The following is a 24,250-nucleotide window of genomic DNA, read 5'->3' on the forward strand; positions in this document are numbered from 1 at the left end:
TCTGGTATTCCTTTTGCAAGGAGTAAGAGAAGCCAATGCCGTTGGCTCCTGTCAGCCTCCCACTGTGGAGACACCATGAAGCTTGGCTTAAGGTAAGCAAGACTCCAATTACATATTTTACGTAGCTGGAGTTGCGTATCTTAAGCTGAGCTGCTGGGTCTAGCATAGATCTGACTTAAATCTGTGCCCTGTGAGTGGACATACGGATCCTGAGATTGGGGCAATGGCTGGACTCCATTCAGATTGCAGAAGTTTACCAAACCCTGGAAATCCAGAACAGCAGAATTTTTTATTCCCCTCAGATCAGTCCTAAAATGTAGCCTGAAAGAGGTACTCAATACTATCCATGAGGCAAGCTATCAGAATATATATATTTTTTAAAATCACCTCAGAACAATCCTTATTCCATTTTTATACTTAAAACGACTGGCGATATAAATATAAATCCAAGTATATTATTACTTGGATCCTGGAAACATGCAGAAAGTTCTGAATTCATAAGTCTATTTGCAAGATCAAGGACTACAGAATTCAGATTATAATGCAGAGTACAAAAAAACCCTCAGTGTGACACCACAATAAGAATAATATCTGTAATTGTACCTGTGTTAGTTGCGCTCACACACACTAAACAGACTAATAATATTGTTACTACTATTTACTTTCATAGTTTAGGATGCTTAGTTTTGCATTTTACTGATCTTAGAATCAAGGTCCCTTCCAGTCTTATGATTCTGTGAGAGTGCACTCATGGCTGGACTAAGTATTATAGGGACCATCCCTCGTAAGTGTTTGTCTAACCTGCTCTTAAAAAACTCCAATGACGGAGATTCCACAACCTTCCTAGGAAATCTTGGACAAGATTAGTCTGGTTAATTTGGTTTACAAACATATTCATTAATCTTATACCTACTAGCACAATGCTGTTGCGTTTGGGTTTCCAAGCTGCAAAGGAATAACGGTTTCAAATATCCTTAAGCAAATGTAAATATCTAAATTTTGGGTCCAAACTACCTGTCAGTTTCACTTGGCGCAGTTAAGTTTTATTTTTCACTGAAAATGCTCTATGTCAACCCACAAAAAATATGTTAAATATAATTCAAAGAGAAGGAACAAACTCTGAATCAAATTCTGAAACTCCATTCTAAACTCACCTTTATATTGCTAAAAAGTTAAAGTGTTAAAAATTATATCTGGAAATCCATCATGACAAAGAATTAGGAATTTGAGGCCCATATATGGCACTAAAATATTAAACATTTTCAGACTGTGCTTGGTGCCTCAGAGAAACAAGAAAACATATGGGCCCTTCCCCAAACAACCATGACAGTGTGAGGGCCTAATCCTGAATCACATACATATATACAGGCAGTCCCCGGGTTATGTACAAGATAGGGACTGTAGGTTTGTTCTTAAGTTGAATCTGTATGTAAGTCGGAACTGGCGTCCAGATTCAGCCGCTGCTGAAACTGATCAGCGGCTGATTCCAGGAAGCCCGGGGCAGGGGCTTCCTGTAGTCAGCCACTGGTCAGTTTCAGCAGCGGCTGACTTGGGGATGCCTGGGGCAGAGCAGCTGGGGTGCTGCTGGGTTGGTCCAGTAGCGCCGCCGCTCCTCAGCGCTACTGGACCAACCCAGCAGCACCCAAGCTGCTCTGCCCCAGGCGTCCTGATTCAGCCGCTGCTTAAACTGACCAGCAGTGGCTGAATCAGGACGCCTGGGGCAGAGCAACTGGGGTGCTGCCGGGTTGGTCCAGTAGCGCCCAGAGCGGCGCTACGGGACCAACCGGCAGCGCCCCAGCTGCTGTACCACAGGCGTCCGGAGCAAAGCCGCGGAGCACGGGGGCAGCGGGACAGCCCAGACGCGCCGTGGCTGTCCTGCTGTCCTCGGGCTCCGCGGCTTTGCTCTGCTTTGCTCCCCGTCCCCCTAGTCTGCAGACCAGGGGGACGGGGAGCAAAGCAGAGCAAAGCCGCGGAGCACGCGGGCAGCTGACAGCCCAGACGCGTCTGGGCTGTCCGCTGCCCGCGTTTTCCGCCGCTTTGCTTCCTCTCCCTGCAGACCAGGGGGACGGGGAGCAAAGCAGAGCAAAGCCGCGGAGCGTGCGGGCAGCTGACAGCCCAGACGCCTCTGGGCTGTCCGCTGCCCGCGTGTTCCGCCGCTTTGCTTCCTCTCCCTGGTCTGCTGGAGACCAGGGAGCGGGAGGGCCCCGTTCGTAACTGCAGATCTGACGTAAGTTGGATCCGCGTAACTCGGGGACTGCCTGTAATGTTATTGACAGGAAAATTCTCAGGGGCTTTACTGGGACTACTCATGTGCATAAATTAGATAGAGTAAGGATGTTAAATTTAGATTAATCAACTAATTGAAAAATCGATGCAATTTGCATTGACTATTCGATTAGTTGATAAGGGCACCTCTGCCTTTGAAATGTAGCAAGAGACCTGCTGGCTCCTGCTACATTTCAAAGGAGGAAGTGCAGCGAGGAGCAGAGGGCTAGCAGGGCAATCAAGCAGCCCCCCGCTGGCTCCATGCGCTCTACTTTTGAAATGTATAAGAGCAGGGGCTTAGGGTTAGGCTCTTGTACATTTCAAAGGTAGGGAGCATGAGGTGAGCGGGGGGGCTACTTGAGCTCCCACGATGTTTCTGCTTTCAAAATGGCGGAAGCAGTGCCAGTTCCCCACTGCGCCTTTACCTTCCCCGCCCCCACATAGAGATGGAGCTGGGGAACCAGCTTTTAAGACGGCTCCTCCCAGCACCCTTCCCCTTGCTTCCTTTCTCTGATAGAGGCAGCAAGGAGGGGGAAGCAACTAGTCGAGTCACTAGCTGAATATCCAATAAGCATTGCTTATCGGATAGTCGACTAGTCCCCTACATCCCTACATCAGAGCATATATTTTCAGAATTGAGACCCAAATCTGACAACACATAACAAACAAGGGTCAAAGACCATACTGGAGGACAGGAAACGAGAATAAAAATCACACAATAATTAACTGATTTACTGCACACACATACACACACGGTTCTGTTGAAGTTAAAAAAAATTACTTTTGTAGAAAATCTGGCAAAAATTTATTTTAAAGAGAGACTGAATTGAGGGACAGGAGGTGGCTTACTAAACAGACATAGGGAAAAGGGGCAGCAAGAGTGGGAATAGTCTATGACAAACCTGGCTAACTTCTTGAAAATGATCAATGTGGCATCCCATAAGAAAGGATGTTGGTGCCATTAAAAAATCCAGCATTTGACGTGACAAAATGGGTACAAAAGTGTGCTGCCATTGAATAGGATGAAGGTACAACATGAAACATTCAGCTATGAGTGTTAGCAGGGCCCAGTCAGAAGAGAAGAAAACAATCCTCTGCTCAGTTAAGATGCAAGTTATAATCTGGAAACAATAACAAAAATATTGAATATTAATATTAATACTTGTTACATAGAGCAAATTCTGTAAAAAATTTGTCTCTGAGAACTTTACAATTTTCAAATTGAGGTTTACCATCAGATCAACTTTACAGTAATACACATTTTACTCAATGATAAACTGAGGCAAAGACAAGTTAAAGAATTTTACATAGCCAGAGTGCAGGGTGAAATACTAGCTCCACTGAAGTCAATGAGAGTTCTGCCATTACTTCAGTGGAACCAGGATTTCTCCTCAAAAGTCCTGGGTACCAGTTCATTGACTCTAGCTGCAAGACTGTCATAGCACCAAATTCAGGGATAAAAATCAAAACCATACACAGATTAAACACACAAATGGACTGCACACATTTTAAAGTAAAGGGCCAGAAATTGTTACACTTGTCTGGGCACAATTACCCACATGCACATGCATCCAGAAGCACAAGAACAGGGGTCAGCAACCTTTCAGAAGTGACGTGCTGAGATTTACAGTATTCACTTCTATTTACTGGTCTGTGTGCCATTGATACTTTTTAAAGTCAATAATAGTCCTACTTACAGCAGCTTCATTAATAAAAAAGTTAAGGTGCAGATCTTAAGCCATTAACTCCTATGTAAACTTTGTTTAAATGTAATAATACAAATGTCCTCCCAGCAGACCCTCCACCCTGCCAATGCAGCCTGCTTTTCTCCTCCACTCCAACCCAAACAGTCAGAGTAGACAGCAATCTGGATTGCAACAAATGAGTCAGACACCTCAAATAAACTGTCCCCTGCTTCCACTTCACTGTACAGATGCCAGCACACACCCACCTCCTCTTTCCCCCATCTATCTTTGTGCAATCTGCTCCCCACAGCCCAGGTGGGGGCTGGGATAAAATCCTGCTTCTCAAAGTAGCAGTCACCAGCAGTCTGGCCTGTCCTAACTCCTAGCTAAAGCACAAACAAATTATCCACACCTCCTCCACCGCACAGCAAAAACAAACTACCTCCCTGCCTCCAACCCACCCTAATGCCAACCCCCACCTACCCATTCTTTCCCCCACCTACCGCAAGCAGTCAGCCCCCTATCGCCCTTCCCAGGAAGCTTGAGAGTGTTGAGTTTCTGTCTTTCTCCCCCATGCACAAGGGATTCTCCAAACTCCTTGCCCTCTGACTTACCCTCCCAATTATGCACTCACCCACTGCCTCAACTCCTCCAAATCTGCCTAAGCTATTATTCTCTCCTTATCTTGCTTTTTATTACCTGGTCTGGGAGCTGCCCCATTTCAAGCATGAAGCAGCTCCATTTAGCTGCTTGCTCAGCAAGACAATGCCCCTCCTCCTGCCAATCAGCTGAGCTCCCTGCCTGCACAGGAGCTTTAAACTTCTGAGCTCAGAAAACCACTGCATGAGTAGGGGCAGAGCTGAGCTCCTGCCCTGAATGCCACTGAAAATTGGTTCATGTGCCTCTTATGGCATGCAGCGTGCCATTGGTTGCCGACTCCTGCACTAGGAGTTGATCCTGCACAACATTTTCAGATGGGAAGGTTGGTTGTGTACCAAATACATGCACATACACATGTACATACACACTAAAGGCACAGATGAAATAGGGATCCAATCAGCTCTTCAGTTCAAAAGAGAAAGCAGCTGAGGGGAACAATGGTGATGTATTAAGAAAATAAGACGGGATGCTGGCAGGATATTATCTTGCCTTTCTTCATTAATTATATTAGATGAATATAATGATGGCAACTGTTATCTCCCCACTGGTAAAGCTGGCTGAGTTCTGCATTTAAAACAGAAATTCAGTTCTCTATTATGTATCACAAAAACAGTGTATACGTCCCAAAACTACCACACTTACTGTTTTAGTACAGAATGAATTTTATGAGCATTTACAAGTACATCTGGTTTAGGAGCTTTAACAATTGGTCCTTTAAGAAATTTAGTAATTTGTGCCAAACCATAATAATCAAGCTAATGTGTTTTTAAAAATCAAGTTAATCTAATCTGGGCCCCAAACACAAAAATGCCTTAATCAGAAACATATTTATTGCATGGTGTTAATACACAAGAGTTAAATTCTCTGAGTGCCCAATATGGGCATTTCCATATACTATAATGTGTTACGATTTCTTTTAACTTTAACCTTAACTCTGAATTTACTATAGTTAAAAGTGCATGATTTGGGGATAATTACATCTCTGTAATGTATTTAACCCTAAATTACAGATATACGCACTCAACCTGAATTCCATCTAGTAATTTCTTTTCTGAGAACAACAAAAGAATAAAGGTAACACAAGCGAAACATGTGACACTTTACATAATCTGTTAATTGTATTACCTGTAGCACCTGTTCTGGTTTGAAACATAGTAATGGAAGATGAAGATCCAAGTCAATAACTGGGCTATCTGGATCCTCCCGTGATGGAAAGACTATTTGTAGTGGTTTCATATTAAATACCTGTAAAAATTGAGAAACATGTATTATTAATTTAAAAATATTCCCACAGAACATGAAATTTTAAATCCTAATTCTAACTATAAAACATTATGATTATCTGAAAGAAAGTTATTTGTGTGTCTGTACTGAAAGTATTAAACTTAATACAGTAAAACTCCATTGGTCCAGCATCTGATGGTCCGGCACCATCAGGAACCCAGAAGTGCTCCAGGCAGCCGGACCAGAGGAGCTACTCTGACCCCGGCTTCCCCAATTCAGCCGCTACTGAAACTGACCAGCGGCTGAATCGGGGAAGCCGGAGGCAGAACAGCTGGAGTGCTGCCGGTAGGTCCCGTAGCGCTGCCCCTTGGCGCTGCGGGACCAATCCGGCAGCACCCCAGCTGTCCCCGATTCAGCCGCTGCTGAAACTGACCAGCGGCTGACTCCGGGAAGCCCGGGGCAGAGCTGCTCTGCCCTTGGCTTCCCGGAGTCAGCCACTGGTCAGTTTCAGCAGCAGCTGATTTAGGGACGCCTGGGGCAGAGCAGCTGGGGTGCTACCGGGTTGGTCCAGTAGCGCCGCCCGTTGGTGCTGTGGGACCAACCTGGCAGCACCCCAGCTGCTCTGCCCCAGGTGTCCCCAAGAGCAACTGAGGTGCTGCCGGGTTGATCTCGTAGCACCAAGGGGCGGCGCTACTGGACCAACCCGGCAGCACCCCAGCTGCTCTGCCGCAGGTGTCTGCTGCTGAAACTGACCAGCAGCGGCTGAATCGGGGATGCCTGGGGCAGAGCCGGACTATCGGAAGAGGGGGGTGCTATGAGGGGTTTGGGGTGGCAACTCCCCCAACACCACCCTAGACCCCTCATAGTCCCCCCTTCCGATAGTCCAGCATATCTGATAATCCAGCACCCCCTGGGTCCTAAAGGTGCCGGATTATCGGAAGCTTACTGTAACTATTTCCATAAAGCACTAGACTGAAAAGAAACACAAAGTAAGATATTTTAGATACTGAAACAATTAAAATTGAGAAAATAAATTACCTTTTTTACAAAATTATACATTTTTTTAATATAATCATAATAAAGAGATAAGAGATTAAGGAACTTGTCAGATATGTCTACTGCAAGTTTAGTCTAACTGCATTCTCTCCGTCTAGGCTACCGCTACTTTTATCAAAGCAATATGTCTGAATCCACCTGCTTTATTACCTAGTATTTTTTCTCCTATTCTGAGAAACTTTATTTCACTGCTTGCTGATTACAATTTAAAATGTAAACTAGCATATAATAGTTGATTTTATATAAATAAGGTTAATAATCAAGAGCAGAATCATGCCATTCAGACACATCTCACAGAAGAAATTGTGGAGAGCTGCACTGTTCAAAAAGCAGCCTCTTGAAGCTTCTAGGTGAGCATATAAAGAAAACACCCCTTTTTACAGCACATTTATACATGGTCCCCATTATGGTATCTGAGCGCCTCACTATGTATTTATCCTCACAAGGTCCTTGGAAGGTAGGGAAATATTGTCTTCACTTTGCAGATGGGGGATTGAAGATAAATGACTCACCCGAGGTTATACGAAACATCTGTAGCAAGGCAGAAAATTGAACCACATTTCTCAAGTACTAGAATAGCATTTGAACCACTGAATAACCCTTCCTCTCCTCACTACTCTATCTGCTGCACAGAAAGAGCAGAGCTATGACCCCACCTTCTCTCCATCTCGTTGGTCTACCATGAATCCATTAGGAAACAGGTTAAAAGCAGTCTGTGCCCCCAGAGCACAGGTACTGACTTCAATGGCATCACACTGGCATTAGAATGGTGTTACAGAATATATCCCTTTTTACACAAACAGCATACTTACTATTTTAAAGCAAATAATGTTAAAATAAGTATGGAACTGAGTTTCACTAATTACCAAATGGAGTGTTCCTGGTGGAGGACTGGGTATTAAAGACAATTTTGCTGCAAATTCTTTTATACGATCATCCACGTCTAAATCCTTAAAAGGTCTGAGATGTACCAGTAAACTGAAATTAAAGTATGTTAAATATTATTTTAAAAAACAAGTAAAGGGATTAAAAAACAAACCAATCGATACCTGAAAACTAAAAAAATAAAATAAAAAATACCCATTGGCATGGATAAAAGTATTATTACAAATATTTCATCTTTAGATAATTTAGAGACTCCAATTGATTTTAACAATGTTGATATACAAGCTGTTCTTTCATATATTTAACACACAATTATATTTATACTTCACGAGTGCAAGTTTGTCAAACATTGCTATTTTAGGAGCTAAACTTCTTAGTCATTTCAAAACCACAGAGGGCTAAAGCTTATTGGAAATTAGCCCGTTTTTGTAGGCTTACACTATTTAGTTATAAATTTAAAATACACCATCCAAAGTGTTACTACGAGTACAGCATTACAATTGAGAAATTAAATGCACTTCAAGAAACAAAAAAGTTTAATTTCCTAAAGTATCATTTCACAAATGTAGAGTATTGTAGAAAATAATCATTAAATGTGTGCTTCAATGTGCATGCAAAAATTAATAACTGTAAGAAGTTATATCTTTGAATGTCCTGACTTCTGTGGATAGAAACTGTCAATTTTTAAAATTACATTACCAGATTATTAACAAAACACAAACCAAGGGATTTTTTTTGTTTAAAAAAAAATATGCTATTGTGTTTAAATTCAGTATAGCCATTGCTCTATGTCTAACTTGGGGTTTAAGCTCCATGTGAATGGGGCCATATTTTTCCCTATGTTTGCACATTGCCTGGCGAACAGAGCTCCAAAGAGCACAATAACGTACCAGCAACTGTTCTCCACAATCAGAGAATATGGATCCTCATCAGCCATTAGAAGACGAAGACAAATATGTAAGATTTTATTCTAGCTAATAACTAGAGGAGTTCTCTCTCCTTTAATCACAACATGGAGATATTAGACTTTCAGTGCTGGAAGTCCTTTTTAACAAATTAGAGGGTTGTTATGCAATGATAATCTAAAATTTATCTGAAATATTTGGTATTCTATTTAGGAAAGATCCAGTATTGGGACAAAGAAAAATTACACCCAGATACAATACATAATTACACTTTACCTTTCTTAGCATTGAGCCAGCCATTCAGCAGTCATATATAAGCATCTAAATCTTCAAAAGTGACTAATAATTTGAGTATATTATGGTTGTCCAACTTTAAACACCTCTGGAAGGTGAGGGTTCAACATTTCTGAAACCTGAGTCTCTTCAAGGTATCTCAAGTCTGCCACTTAAAAGTTACTCAAAATTACTACAGAGGGGTAGCTGAGTTAGTAGTCACTATTGAAAATGTACACTAATGTTCTCTTCTAAACGATCTATATAGATTCTCTCAGTGTTTCTCCACCTTTTTTTAAATAAAATACCCCTTTTTCAAAAATAAAATAAAATAAAATAAAATTATAAGTACCCCCAGTACCTACAGTTTTCAGACACGCAAAAATTCTTCTACCATTGCAACACATTCGTTTAAACAATGTAATCATTGCTGGGTGGGCAATAAAATTTTTGGGTGTAAAAACTACAAAAATAGTAAAACGCTGTAAAACAAAACAAAAATTCAGTTTTCTCCAAATTTCAGTTGTGATGACGTATCCCCCAGATTTCTCTCAAGCACGCCTAAGGGTACTCGTACCACTGGTTGAGAAACACTGGACTATCCGGCCAACAGCTTCAAAATTCACTCCTAAATTTGGCCCCTCTCAGACGATAACATCTCTTCCCTATCGAAACCACTGTGATTTTTCACTATGATTTTGCCATTTCTTCTCACCTCTGCCTCCATCCTCACTTTCTGGTCCCAACCCTTTGGCCAGGCAAGGCTAAGCATGATTATTTAGAACTAGTCACCAATGTTCCTTAATTAACCAAGGGGAGGATGATTTTGAACAATGAAAGCTGCTTTTTCCTAAGATATACTGCTTGTACTACTTCTGTAGAGCTCCCAGACCTCTAAACTCCAGAAAAAAGAGCTTGGGGAAAGATATCAAATCCAGGTCTCTTGTACTAGCTAAATAATGCAGTGCCCTCTCCCTTGCTGGAGTTTTAAAGAATCATTCTGTCCCAATCTGAAAGAGAAAATCTTTATTCAGTGACCAAGTCCAACTGCTTCTGCATAACAGAACATGTGCTTCTTCTGCAGTATCCCCGCACTCCCCTCCCCCGCCCAGACTTCCTGTCCTCAAATATAAGCAACTTAAGGTACAATTCTCAATACTTCACTTGCCACAAACCTCTTCCTTTTTCTTTACCTACCTACCCTTTCCTAAGCAAAACTCAAGTTGTCTGCTGCTTCTCCTGCCAGGAAATTCAACAAGAATACCTTGGGTGTCTAAGTGCAACTAATTAATACTAGAACCTGATTTAGATATTCAGACCAAAGTCATAGTAATTTTGGGGACCTCAAGTTTTGGATGGTCAATTTGAGACATGTTAAAGAGGCCTAATTTTCAGAAAGTGTTGCGCACCCACAAACTGAAAATGGGGCCACTTTAAGACCTATTCTCCGAAAACTGGGATCCTTAAAAGAATTTCAAACTGAGTACCTAAAAATTAATGCACTCAAAATCACTAGTCACTTTTAAAAACTTTAGCCTAAATCTCTTGCTTCTTTAGCATGGGTATCAGAAAAGTTAAAGTAAGCCAAGAAAACAGTTTTGAAAAGCCACATAGCAATAAAGATCTCCTCAGGATAGATAACCTTTGGCTATTCTAGATGACACTGGGGGTACACGTCTAGACTACATGCCTCTGTCGCCAGAGGCATGTAGATTAGGCTACCAGACATAGTAAAATGAAGCAGCCATTTAAATAATCGCCGCTTCATTTAAATTTACATGGCTGCCACGCTGAGCCGACAAACAGCTGATTAGCTGTTTGTCGGCTCAGCGTGATAGTCTGGACGCGCGGGTGTCGACATCAAAGGTATTTGTCGACCACCCAGGTAAACCTCATCCCAGGAGGCTTACCTGGGTGGTCGACAAATACCTTTGATGTCGACACCCGCGCATCCAGACTATCGCGCTGAGCCGACAAACAGCTAATCAGCTGTTTGTCGGCTCAGCATGGCAGCCATGTAAATTTAAATGAAGCGGCGATTATTTAAATCGCCGCTTCATTTTACTATGTCTGGTAGCCTAATCTACATGCCTCTGGCGACAGAGGCATGTAGTCTAGACGTACCCTAAGCTACGGGGAGAGATAGATTCAATGGAAGGTAGGGACAGGATCCAGAATGACCTAGACAAATTGAAGGACTAGGCCAAAAGAAATCTCATGAGATTCAACAAGGACAAGTGCAGAGTCCTGCACTTGGGAAGAAGAATCAAAAGCACTGTTACAGGCAGCGGACTGACTGGCTAAGCAGCAGTTTGGCAGAAAAGGACCTGGGGATTACAATGGATGAGAAGCTGGATATGAGTCAACAGTATGCCCTCGTAGGCAAAGCGGCTAATGGCATATTAGGGTGCATTAGGAGGAATACTGCCAGCAGATCTAGAGAAGTGATTATTCCCTTTTATTCAGCACTGATGAGGCCACATCTGAAGTATTGTGTCCAGTTCTGAGCCCTCTACTACAGAAAGAATGTGGACGCATTGGAAAGGGTCCAGCAGAGGGCAACCAAAATGATTAGGGGGCTAGAGCACATGATCTACGAGAAAAGTTGAGAGATTTGGGCTTACTTAGTCTGCAGAAGAGAAGGGGGGGATTTGATAGCAGCCTTCAACTTCCTGAAGAGAGGTTCCAAAGAGAATGGAGAGAGGCTGATCTCGGTAGTAACAGATGGCAGAACGAGGAGCAATGGTCTCAAGTTGCAGTGGAGGAGGTGTATGTTGGATATTAGGAAAGCTTTTTCACTAAGAGGGCAGTGAAACACTGGAATGGGTTACCTAGGGTGGTGGCAGAATCTCCATCCCTAGAGATTTTAAAGTCCCGGCTTGACAAAGTCCTGGCTGGGATGATTTAGTTAGGGTTGGTCCTGCTTTGGGCTGGGGGCTGGACTTGATGACCTCCTGAGGTCTCTTCCAGCCCTATGATTCTATGAACTTGTGGCCTAGGTGTGAGCATACGAGACTAACCCTCAGAAAACCTGGATCCTATTCCTGCTTCTAGCACAACTGTTTCTTGCGCAAATGCTTTGACGATCCTGTTCGGGCAAAAGCCCTTTTCCGGAAATGTTTTTGTGCAAGAGGGCCAGTGTAAACAGCTAAAAACTGTTTTGTGCAAAAAAGCCCCGGTGGCAAAAATGGCGATCGGGGCTTTCTTGCGCAAAACCGCGTCTAGATTGGCACGGACGCTTTTCCGCAAAAAGTGCTTTTGTGAAAAAGCGTCCGTGCCAATCTAGATGCTTTTTTCCGCAAATGCTTTTAACAGAAAAACTTTTCAGTTAAAAGCATTTGCAGAAAATCATGCCAGTCTAGACGTAGCCTTCATGATTGTGAGACACAATAAGTCTGAGAAGACATATATTACTGGCTGTTATTTACACCAGGGCTACTCAACTTTGGAAGCCCTGGGGGCCACAAGGCCACAGCACATGTCAAGGGCCACAACTTAGCGTGGCTGCATATATGCAAGTTACAAAATTTACTAAAATAGCTCCTCTCCTACCCCAGAGCCAGGCACCCTACAGCCCTCTTGCTGCAACTCAATTCTCCCCCCCCCTCCCGAACATAATCCCAGCCTCTATCCTAGGCCTGCCGCACACACACCCCAGCACAGTCCTTGCCTCTCCCCCCAGCTCCCGAACACAGTCCCAGTCCCTACCCTGGCACCCCTCCCCCTCAGCACAGTCCCAGTCCCTACCCCCAGGCTCCAAACACAGTCACAATGCCTACCCTGGTACACCCCAGTACAGTCCCAGAGCCTACCCTAGCAACCCCCAGCACAGTCCCAGCGCTTACGCCTGGGATCACAGAGCACAGTCCCAGCCCCTTCCTTAGGCTCCGCAACAAGGCCTAAGCTGCCTCCCTGTCCAGGCCCGGCACACAGTGCTCACCGGTGCAGAGGCAGCCCCAGGGCAGCTGCAGACAAAACGGGCACCAGCTGCATGTTGAGTAGCCCTGATTTACACAGTGCCCAATGGCGCAGTTAATTTTGCCAGCCGTGAGAAACCCAGCCGGGGAAGTGGGTTAAACCAATTGAGTTGAGTATCACTTCAGGTGAATGGCTCTTTAAGACTAAGCCAGCTGCAGAAATGCCGCACAAGTTTTCCATTCTATGGAATGTTCTTCAAAGAAAATACCTTTTCAAATGTGTAAATGCTCCTTAAGAGCCACCTGGGGAGACACTTGGCAACCCTTTTGAAATGTAATGGAGACTCATATTTGGGTCGAGACCCATAGGTTGGGAAACCCTGCCCTAGAACGTGGAAGATGCTGGTTTAAGTACCTCCAACTGTATATAAGCAAAACAGCTTCAACAAGACTAACAAAGCACTGCTCCAAAATATCCCATATAACCCAGTGGTTAGGACACTGGCTTACAATGTTAAAGACCCAAGTTCAAATCCATTTTCCACATCAGGCAGATGGGTTAACGGAACCTGAGTGAACCAAGTCCTGGAAGAGTTTTCTATCCACTGGCTTACAGGTTATAAGGGACTCCTCCACAGCCTCTCGCTCCCCCCCTCTTTTTTTTTTTGGGAGGAGGAGCATGAAGACTATTCAGCAAATTCATGTCAAATTCACAAATAGGTTCTTTGCATTTATAAAACTTAGCATTGGTTGGAAACAACAGTGAAAACTTTTTTTTCCCTCTCATTTATTTAGATTACTACAGAGGGCCTACAACTGTAGGACTATATAAATAAAAGAGATGAGTACTTGTCCTAAGGATCTTACAATCCACTTCAGATACAGGCTTATATATTAAACAGCTTGAAGGTGAAAAAGTGAAAACTTGAGTTGGTGGCCTCCACAATAAATTGAAGTGCTATATTACTCAAACAGTTTCTCAAGTTCCACCCCATCTCTTGACTCACCTTTAAATTTGAAGTATTTTAAGAACAGTTTTGGATGTAGATAATTAGTCTCAATGAGAAGCCCTCAAAACAGTGTGATTTAGGAACTTAACAGTTCTGTCCACCTGATTTGCCTGAAGACCATCAGCACCCAAATAATCATGTATTCTTTCACATGAAATGGCTAGCTTATCTTATTCCACAATTTGTCTAGTTACAGACAAGTTTACTTATGCTTTTTGTGAAACCTATTCTGTTCACAGCTAAGTATTTAAATCATTTCCCCAAAAAAGGCAGATGTATAGATGTATCTTCCAGGGAGAATCTAGAAAATCTATACTAGAAATCTGTACCCTGTGGATATTAATTTTGCACAGCCATATAAAGTCTCAAAGAACCCCAACAGACATCACTGTAATTTCTCTGAAATTGCATTTCTGTTTTATCATCAAGGTGGCTTTACCCTGCCTCATGCCATAATCACTTATAACAAACTCCAGTTTTATTGTCACTCGAACATTCCAACTATACTGTCAAAATTTGACATGTCATACATAAAGGACTGACTTGTATGTATTTGCAGCAGAGGAACAAATGATATAATAGTAATACTTACCAAGAAAGACAGTCCTTAAGAGCATTAAAATATGGATATCTGGATATGACACAAATAGCAAATGGTACGAAGCAGCCAAAAGCTTTAGCTTTAGATTCCCAGAGGGCCTGCGCATTTGACGAGAAAGAACCATCCTACAAGAAAGCTACGTATTAATATTGTTGATGTTATTCATGAAATTATGGTTGGTATTTCTGAGGGAACCTAAGCAAGTTAGATACCCCCAATTCCCATTGAGCTTTGGACATCTAACTCTCTTAGGGTATGTCTACACTACAGCGCTAATTCAAACTAACTTAGATAATTCGAACTACGCTAATTCGAACTAACGCATCCAGACTAAAAAACTAGTTCTAATTAGTGTTTTGCTAATTCGAACTAGCATGTCCACACAGAGTGGACCCTGAACCGGGGTTAAGGATGGCCCGAAGCAGTGCCGGCAGGGCATCAGATGAGGATTTAGAGCGTGGAGCTGCTGTCTCAGGCTAGCTGAGGGCTGTGCTTAAAGGGACCCAACCCCCACCCCGGACAGACAGTTCTCAGGGGTGCCCTGCTTGCAAAGCAGTCCTGGCTTGGATTGCCCGGAGTACCCACACTGGGCACATCACAGCACTCAGCCATCAGACCGGCTGCACTTGCCGCAGGCTGCCATCTGGGGAGAGGGGGCAATTGGGGGGCTGCAGGAGAGCTTCCACCCCCAGAAGCCCGCAGAGCCAGCCCAGTCCTCCCCATCGGGGGCTCGTATCCCATTCCTCCCTCACCTCCTTCCACTTGCCCCTCCCTAGCCCCCCTTCCTGATGTACAAAATAAAGGACAATTGTGTTCAAAAACAGAATCTCTCTTTATTGAACAAAACTGGGGGAGACTGGGAAAAGGAAGTGGGAGAGGGGAAGAGAGAGGGTGGGAGAGGGGAGGGCAACTACAATGATGAGGGGTCTGGAACAGGTCCCATATGAAGAGAGGCTAAACAGACTGGGACTTTTCAGCTTAGAAAAGAAGAGATTGAGGGGGGATATGATAGAGGTCTATAAAAGCATGAGTGGATGGAGAGGGTGCGTAAAGAAAAGTTCTTCATTAGTTCCCATAAAGAAGGACTAGAGGACACCAAAGGAAAGGAATGGGTAGCAGGCTTCAAACTAATAACAGAAAGTTGTTCTTTACAAAACAAAAGAGTCAACCTGTGGAACTCCTTGCTGCAGGAGGCTGTGAAGGCTAGAACTAGAACAGAGTTTAAAGAGAAGTGAGATCAATTCATGGAGGTTGGGTCCATGGAGTGGTATTAGCCAGTGGGTAGGAGTGGTGTCCCTGCCCGAAGTTTGTGGAAGGCTGGAGAGGGATGGCACGAGACAAATGGCTTGGTCACTGTCTTCGGTCCATCCCCTCCAAGGTCCCTAGGGTTGGCCGCTGTCGGCAGACAGGCTACTGGGCTAGATGGACCTTTGGTCTGACCCAGTACGGCCATTGTAAGCTCAGGGCTCAGGGTCGGGGGTCTCAGTGGACCACCTTGATTTTCATGCAAACCTGCTCCTGGGTGGCCAGGCTGGCAGCTCTCCTGCCCTAGACGGCCGCTTTCCTGTGCCTAGTGCGGAGGTCGTGGACGAGGTCCACGATGTCTCCACTGGACCAGGCGGGTGCCCGCCTCTTGCGGTCCTGGGCAAGCTCCCGGGAGCCGCCAGCCTGGTTCTGGGAAGAGGGGGAGGGCTGGGGGGCATCGGGTGGCTGGCTCGAGCCGTGCCAGGTGCAGGGTCTGCTGGCTGGGTGCTGGCAGGCTTGCACCTGGCATGGGCATCGTAGTCAGCCCGTGCCCCTTTAAGGGGTCCGGGGCCGGAAGGGGGGCAATAGAGTTTCCCTGGTGTTGGCTAGAGTGGCCACCAGGGAAAGCTGGGGAGGGCTAGCCTCCCACTAGTTCGAATTAAGGGGCTACACACCCCTTAATTCGAACTAGTAAGTTAGAACTAGGCTTAGTCCTCGTGGAATGAGGTTTACCTAGTTCGAACGAAGCGCTCCGCTAGTTCGAATTAAGTTCGAACTAGCGGAGCGCTAGTGTAGCGCCTATCAAAGTTAATTCGAACTAATGTCATTAGTTCGAATTAACTTTGTAGTGTAGACATACCCTTAGAATCTTAAGTTTGTAAAAATTAGATCCACCCGCTAAAAGCAAGTTATTTGTGCTATGAACGTTTACCAGGGACTCTCCGTATACTTGCCACAAACATCAGTGCACCATACGTTTAAAACCAAATTATGTTCTCAAATACTCTAGCTCTCAAATACCCCCACTGAATTCTATGGGAACTGTGCTTGAGTATATGGGCATAATATTGTGCTAGGTGAGAATTACTTCTAAAGTAAATAGTAATAAAGAGGTAGCCGTATTAGTCTGATTTTGCTAAAACAAAAGGAAAAACTATGTAGCACTTTAAAGGCTAACAAGATGGTTTAATAGGTGATGAGCTTTCATGGGCCAGACCCACTACATCAGATCATATTCTGGAAGAGAATTGGCATGACCATATATACCATATATATATTCCTTTGGTACATATGGTCATGCCAATTCTCTTCCAGAATATAATCTGAGGAAGTGGGTCTGGCCCACGAAAGCTCATCATCTATTAAACCATCTCGTTAGTCTTTAAAGAGCAACATAGTTTTTCCTTTTGTTCTAAAGTAAATAGTTATTCCATATTGGTATTAATACTACAAAGGTCCAATTACTCATGCAAATTATCCAATGAAGTAGATATTACTATCAAAATGTATTACCTAATGTTTAAATAAGTTTAAATAAAAGTGTAAATTAAAAAACATACTTGCATAGGTTGGTAATACTGTGCAACAACACCATATGTTCTGTTACCACAGACATCTGTGAAGACCAGAAAATGAATCTGATCTTCTTTTGATTCAGAAGTTATGTAAAGCCCCCCTGCAAATGAGACAAATACTTTTCAAAACATACATTACTAAAAAATAGCTTTTTTTAATAGTGCTGCTTGCCTTCCTATAGTTATAGCAAGTATTATGACAGTTGCTACTTTACTTCCATTGTAATATTTCATTTTAAAGCCATGCTGTCCAACACTCTAGCCACTAGCGACTTGTGACTATTTGGCCGGTTGAGTATGGCTAGCTGGCTGAACAATGTGGCTATTTGGCCAGTTCAGTGTGGTTAGTTTGCTATAGCAGTAGATAATATAGTGGCTACTACTTCAGATTTGGCTGGACACCAGAGTTTTAAAGAGATTATAGCACACCTGTATAATTCACTTGATCTGAAACATTCAGAGGGGTAGTCGAGTTAGTCTGCAATTGGAAAAACTTAAAAAACAATGAATAGTCTTGCAGCACCTTAGAAACTAACAAACCATGTAGATGGTATCGTGAGTTTTCATGGGTACAATCCCGGTTGTGCCCACAAAAGCTCATGATACCATCTACAGTAAAAGTCCATTGGTCCAGCATCTGGCAGTCCGGCACTCCTGATAGTCTGGCACCATCAGGAACCTGGAAGTGCTCCGCAACCGGACCATTCGAGCTGCTCTGCCCCCAGCTTCCCCTATTCAGCCACTGCTAAAACTGACCAGCGGCTGAATCAGGGAAGCCGGAGGCAGAGCAGCTGGGGCGCTGCCGGGTAGGTCCCCTAGCGCTGCCCCTGGGTGCTGCCTGGTTGATCCAGTAGCGCCGAGGAGCGGCGGTGCGGGACCAACCCAGCAGCACCCCAGCTGCTCTGCCCCACGCGTCCCCAAGTCAGCCGCTGCTGAAATTGACAGCTCTGCTTCGGGCTTCCTGGACTCAGCTGCTGATCAGTATCAGCAATGTCTGACTTGGGGACGCCTGAGGGAGAGCAGCTGGGGTGCTGCCAGGTTGATCCAGTAGTGCCAAGGAGCGGTGCTGCGGGACCAACCCAGCAGCACCCCAGCTGCTCTGCCCCAGGCATCCCCAAGAGCAGCTGGGGTGCTGCCTGGTTGGTCTCGCAGCGCCAAGGGTCGGCGTTACCCCGACCAACCCGGTAGCACTCCAGCTGCTCTGCCCCAGGCGTCTCCGATTCAGCCGCTGCTGGTCAGTTTCAGCAGCGGCTGAATCAGGACGCCTGGGGTGCTGCCGGGTTGGTAAAAGGGTGTTAGGCACTGGGGAGCAAAGGGCTGGGCTGGGGCTAGATGGCCAGGCAACATTACATTTGCATATCTACTTATTCATTATTTGCATAACAAATATACAAATAAAATGTTACCGGTTCACCGGTTCACCAAAAGTTTGTGAATGGGTTGGCTGGTCCCTAGCATAAGAAAGTTTGGGAACCACTGCTCTACTTGTAAAGCCTCTGACACAAGGGAGTCCTGCTCCACATCTGGAGCTGCGTGGGACTATGATAATACAATTAAATTTAACTCTCATATATCCATAAATAGCTGCAATGAGGTAAAAGGTCTGTGACTGTGTTTATTTATTAACTAGTAGCAGCAGTAGTAGTAGTAGTATAGGCCACCAAATATATAAAATGTTTATAAACATTTATCAATTAACCGTTAAATGAAAACCACATAATACCTGGAAAGCATAGCTGCGGTAAGCCAATAAGATCAATATCTTTTGGAACACTAATATCTTCAGTATCTGTTGCTTTCTGTTCCCCATTTGGATTTTTCACATTTTCAAACTTAGGTCTCTCTTTCTTTTTTCGGAAAGAACGTCGTTTTCCTTTATTGAAGTTATTATTATTTGTACTAGTTGCCTGAATATCCTCTTTGCTGATAAACGGAGGTACAAAAACTGACAGAACTTCTGGCTCAAGGGAGGAAGAGTTTCTCTCTTTTTTCTGAGCAATCTAAAAACAAAATAAGTAGACATATTATTGTTCTTTTTATTTTCCATTCTGCCATAGTGATTGTCCATGTAACAAGAAAATACTGTTTTTCCTAGTTTCTTCATTTTTCCTTCCACGACTCTATCCCAATCCCACTGAAGCCAATGGAAAGATTCCATTTGTCTTCAGTGGTAACAGCATTAGACCAGTAATCTTAATCTATTCACAATTCAAGACTCATTATCAATTATTTTTCTTTGGTAAGTGTGACGGCGCATCGTAGTCCCCCGACTCCTGCACCCCCGTAGTAAGAATGAACAGACTCCACCAGCCAGTAGAATAGAGGGAGTTTATTGCTTCTCCAGGATACAGCACAGCACAGATGTAATCTGGTTACAGGAACTGGGGCTAGGAGGCCTCAGTGGCCCCCCTTGAGATGGGGGGTGGCTGGGCCCTACAATCCCAGCCCCCTCCCTAGCTCCTTCTCCCCTGCTTCCCAGACAGAAATTAAAAGCCGTCCCTTCCAGCCCTGCCCCCCAGTCAGGGGCGGCATTCCACCTTCCTTTGTTCCTCTTCCTGGGGGGTAACTGGTAGAACAGGTTACCTCCCTGCCCCATTAGCTACTCCGCTGGGTCATGGTACAGACAGCAGCCAGTGGGGGTCACCCACAGCCCAAGCCTAGCAACCAGCAAGGTACCCACACTACGTCACAGTAAGCAACATAAGCACATAGCAATAAGATACTTTAACTTTTCATGTGTTAAGAACAGAGTCAAATAATTCTATTTTGCCTTACAGTTTTCATAAAGATAGAAAAACAAGAATCGGAAAATATGTGCACATCTCTAAAGCCCTGCAAATATCTGCTATATATTCATGGGTATCTGCAGCTCATTTTTGCAGATATGGATGTAGATGCCAATACAAATGTTATATCTAGAACCCTACAAATTTACAGATATCTGCTTTCTATCTGCTGATATGCACATCAGTGGATATCAATGCAGATATCCATAGCTCATTTTTGTGAATACAGATACAGATGTGGATACAAATTTTGTGCAGGGTCTACACACATTTCCTTAATTGTATCCTTAGTTTAATAAAAAGTTACACTTTTATGTCTTTTTTTACTAATCCAAAAAGACTATACTTTTTCATTACCACACAATTTTATACTGGCGTTAAAAACTGCATGCTACCAACACTATCACAAATAAAATGATGAGAGGCATTTTAATGTATTAAGGGTGTAATACAGTAGCTACTGACATTAATGAGTTTCCCTCTGATGTATAGAGAGGTATGCGGCCAGATCCTATAAATTTATGCATCAAATTACAATGCTTTTTGGAAAATAGCTTTATAAAAAACTACAGCTCTACAAACTCTTGCTCTCATTTTGTAACAACTTACCCTGGAAGATTTCAGAAGAGGGTTAAGGAGGCTACTCCCTTCCATGCCTGAGACTGAGTGGAGGAGCCAGTTTTGAAAAGTTGCATTTCTAACTCCATAGCAGCAGAAAAATTAATTCTGAGGCCACAAAATCTCAAGATCAAATTTAGTGGATCCTAGTAATATGTGGAAACTGGGCCTCACTAGGTAAATTCTGCACCAAAAAAAAAAAAAAAAAAAAAAAAAAACTAAAATTATGCACCAAAAAAATAAAGTGTGGAGTCACTATTTTACATTTTTGCAAAATGCTACATCAAAATAATGGAATATAATCAAACTGGTTCAATTATTTCGGTAATTTATTTAAACTACAGTACAATGGATGGAGAATGGTAGTGGGGAGCACTGGAGGAAATCCCCAAACCCCCTCTGCCTAACTGTAATGTAGTTAGTATTGACCCTTTGCTTCTAGTTATAAGTAGGGATGTGAATGCGTTACCTGGTAAGTGTCATCCTTACCAGGGAATGCTTATCTGGTACTGGTTAACTAGTACCCAAGAGCAGCCCCTGCTCCAACCCCACAGGAGCTGACAACCCCAAGAGCCTGGGGGGGGGGAGGAGCAGCTAGCAGAGGGATATTGCTGAACCAGTTCACTGATTAACCAGCATTTTACATCCCTAGTTATTAGTCAACAAATATATGCTGCCAGATGCTCTGTGTTACGTTGGAGGCAACTGAATGGCAAGTGAGGGCTGGGGTCTCAAACTCAAAATTTTTACTGGCTACTGCCCATCTCCAAAAAGATCAGTAGCAAACAGTTAAAACTGGCAGATTTTGACACAATTTTTTCAGTCCACAAATTTAGACCAGTGCTAAACTGCAAAGCACCATAAGCATTTACAAGGCCATATTGTTCTTTAAGTTAAGGCTCCTTTAACTTTCTCTGGCAGTGCAAAAAAAACCCTTAAAATTTGTACGCCTGGCTTATATTCCTGGGTTAATTTTCAAATGCTTATTCCAGAATGAGCATTATAAGGTGAACAATGCTCCTGTTGACATTATAAGAGTGTCACTACTTCCACATTGGGAACTCAGCTCATTTCAGTAGAGTAAAAGTAACTATTAGGATTTTTCTACTGACATGCCATTAACACAAAAGACAGCAATTTCATTCCAGCAAGAGTGCATGAGACTTTGTTGCTTGCAGGCAATGATATAACTACCTATATTTTGCCAGGACATATTCTATCCATCTTAGATACATTATCTCACTTGTCAGGTGCAGACAATTATTTGGAAATAGTATACCAGCCCTCCAGGAGAGAAAGAGCCTCTTGTTGCTTTGTCTACTTTCCAGACAAACCAGAAATAATAGCACTTTGTTTCAGCAAAATAAAAGCCAAAACTTCAAAGCTGAGTAATAGAAAGCAGGCAGAGGATTCCAGAGGGCTCCAGCAAAGATACACAGAGCCCTCTGAGGAAGAGAGCAGATTGTGAGAGTTGTTACCAGACATTTACAGTAAGTTAACTTCTTTTTCAAACTTTCACTTTTCTGAAAAATCTGTTAAAAAAATCTCATGTTTTTTTTTTAGAGAAAGTTTGTAGATTTGTGTATTTTGGTAAGTATTACAGAAAATGTGGCTAGTTTTTATTATGATATAAATAAAATATTAAAATACAAAAGTTTAAATACACTTGATCCTAGACAGAAGAGTACAACTTCTGCTATCCATTTCCTTGTCCATCTTGTGAAATCCATAACTTCCCCTAACTTCTAGTGGATTTTCTTTTTATAAAAAGTACACAGTACTACATGCTTGCCTAGTGAAGCACATGTTACTGCCCCATAAGTACTGCACTACTTTCATTAAGTACATGAAAATTCAAGAGGCTATTACCTAATTGTGTTAAATAAATGAACCTGAAGAAGACCGCTGTGCATGAACAAAAACTTGTCTCCTTCACCATCAAAAATTGGTCCAATAAAATATATCACCTCACACACCTGGTCTCTTAAACACGCCACATAAAAACAAAGAGTGAGAAAAAAGAACATATCCAGAGTCTGAAGTCCGGTCATCTGAAGTCTGGTCATCTGAAGTCTGGTCATCTGAAGAAGTAGGCTGTGCCCACGAAAGCTCACGATACCATCTATATGTTTTGTTAGTCTATAAAGTGCTACCAGACCATTTGCTGTTTTTTAAGTTTATCCTGTACAGACTAACTTGGCTACCTTCTGAAGCTTCCATAACTTATGGTTTTCCAGTGTGCTCTGTCATCTATATAGCTATCTTTAATGTCCCAGTCATCTTTAAAATTGGCTCGGTGATTGTGGCCTCACATTGGAATCTTCCATGGGAGGGCATGTTTTTATCTTGCATGTTTTTCATGGCACTGAATATATTCATACTATAAGGCATGATATGCTCTGATATCACATTTAATTAAAGCTCTTACAATGCTCCTTGCCATATACACTGCATTTAATCTATTCCATCAGAGAGTAAAAAGCAAAAGAATTATTTTTATAGAAGACATAGGAAAGTCAGTCAGCATGATTCCCTCTTATAGATGCAGGTATAATGCTATATTGTCAGCAGTTCAGCTTGTTTTGCTGATACAGCTGTCTCCGACTAGGAATGCTTTGCCAGTGTAATATAACATTGTTCCTAGCATAAGTCTCACTGGAGGGGGAGACAAAACACTGGAACTTGGGCCCTGCAAAACTTATGTACATGCTTAACTTTAGTCCACAAGTAGTCCCACTGACATCATTGACACAACTATTATGAATATTAGTAGTAAAGTTAAGCATGTGCAGCGAGATTGACTTTTTTTAGAAAATGTATCCTTCTTTAGTATAATACACACAAAAAATTAAGACTGCAAAGTTAAGAGAATGAGAACATGTAATTAAAGACACAAGAGAGGGCTTAATTAAATAAGTAGAGGCAACCTTACACACTGTGGGTACGTCTAGACTACCGCGTTTTGTCGACGGAAGTTTTGTCGACAGATACTGTCGACAAAACTTCCGTCGACAAAGAGCGTCCAGACACATTGAGTTCTGTCGACAAAGCAAGCTGCTTTGTCGACAGAACTCCGTAGTCTGGACGCAGTGTTACAGGCAATAACACCTGCTGTCAACAGAGTTCTGTCGACAGAAGGCGTTATGCCTCGTAAAATGAGGTATACCAGCGTCGACAAAACTGCTGAGTTTTGTCGACGTTATGTCGACAGAACTCAGCGGTAGTGTAGATGCTGGTATAGTTTTGTCGACAAAAGTCCACTTTTGTCGACAAAACTAGGTAGTCTAGACACACCCTCTGTAAAGCAGTGTTTCTTAAACTTTTTAAGATCAAGGAACACCCAACAATAATTTGGGTCTCGCAGCACACCGGTGTTACCCGGAACACAGTTTAAGAAACACTGGTGTAAAGAATTTCGTACAAGTCTAAAAACTGCTCAGCCAAGTAAGTTGCTTATTAAAGTGACCAAAATCAGACGTCTACTGTGGCAATAGCTTCCAGTATTACTACTGGAAATACAGATGTGCTCAGTGAGCTATCCTAATA

The 24,250-nt window shown here is 43.0% G+C and overlaps 1 protein-coding gene across 2 annotated transcripts in view; it reads right to left on the bottom strand.

Annotated features, from left to right (window-relative positions):
- DENND3 (DENN domain containing 3) overlaps positions 1-24,250 on the bottom strand; it is a 66,590-nt gene that overhangs the window by 36,813 nt on the left and 5,527 nt on the right. Inside the window, exons 2-8 of one of the 2 annotated variants that reach the window (XM_025184882.2) lie at positions 20,696-20,888; positions 19,024-19,300; positions 17,286-17,401; positions 14,473-14,606; positions 7,757-7,868; positions 5,736-5,855; positions 3,168-3,386 (exon numbers count right to left, since the gene is read on the bottom strand). In XM_025184882.2, coding sequence (XP_025040667.1) covers positions 3,168-3,386; positions 5,736-5,855; positions 7,757-7,868; positions 14,473-14,606; positions 17,286-17,401; positions 19,024-19,300; positions 20,696-20,740 — 1,023 coding nt within the window. In that variant the 5' untranslated portion in view covers positions 20,741-20,888. The remainder of the gene's footprint in view (positions 1-3,167; positions 3,387-5,735; positions 5,856-7,756; positions 7,869-14,472; positions 14,607-17,285; positions 17,402-19,023; positions 19,301-20,695; positions 20,889-24,250) is intronic. The other variant, XM_006123514.4, reaches the window with a different exon arrangement.

This window comes from Pelodiscus sinensis, chromosome 2 (genome assembly GCF_049634645.1).
Source record: "Pelodiscus sinensis isolate JC-2024 chromosome 2, ASM4963464v1, whole genome shotgun sequence".
NCBI lineage: Eukaryota > Metazoa > Chordata > Testudines > Trionychidae > Pelodiscus > Pelodiscus sinensis.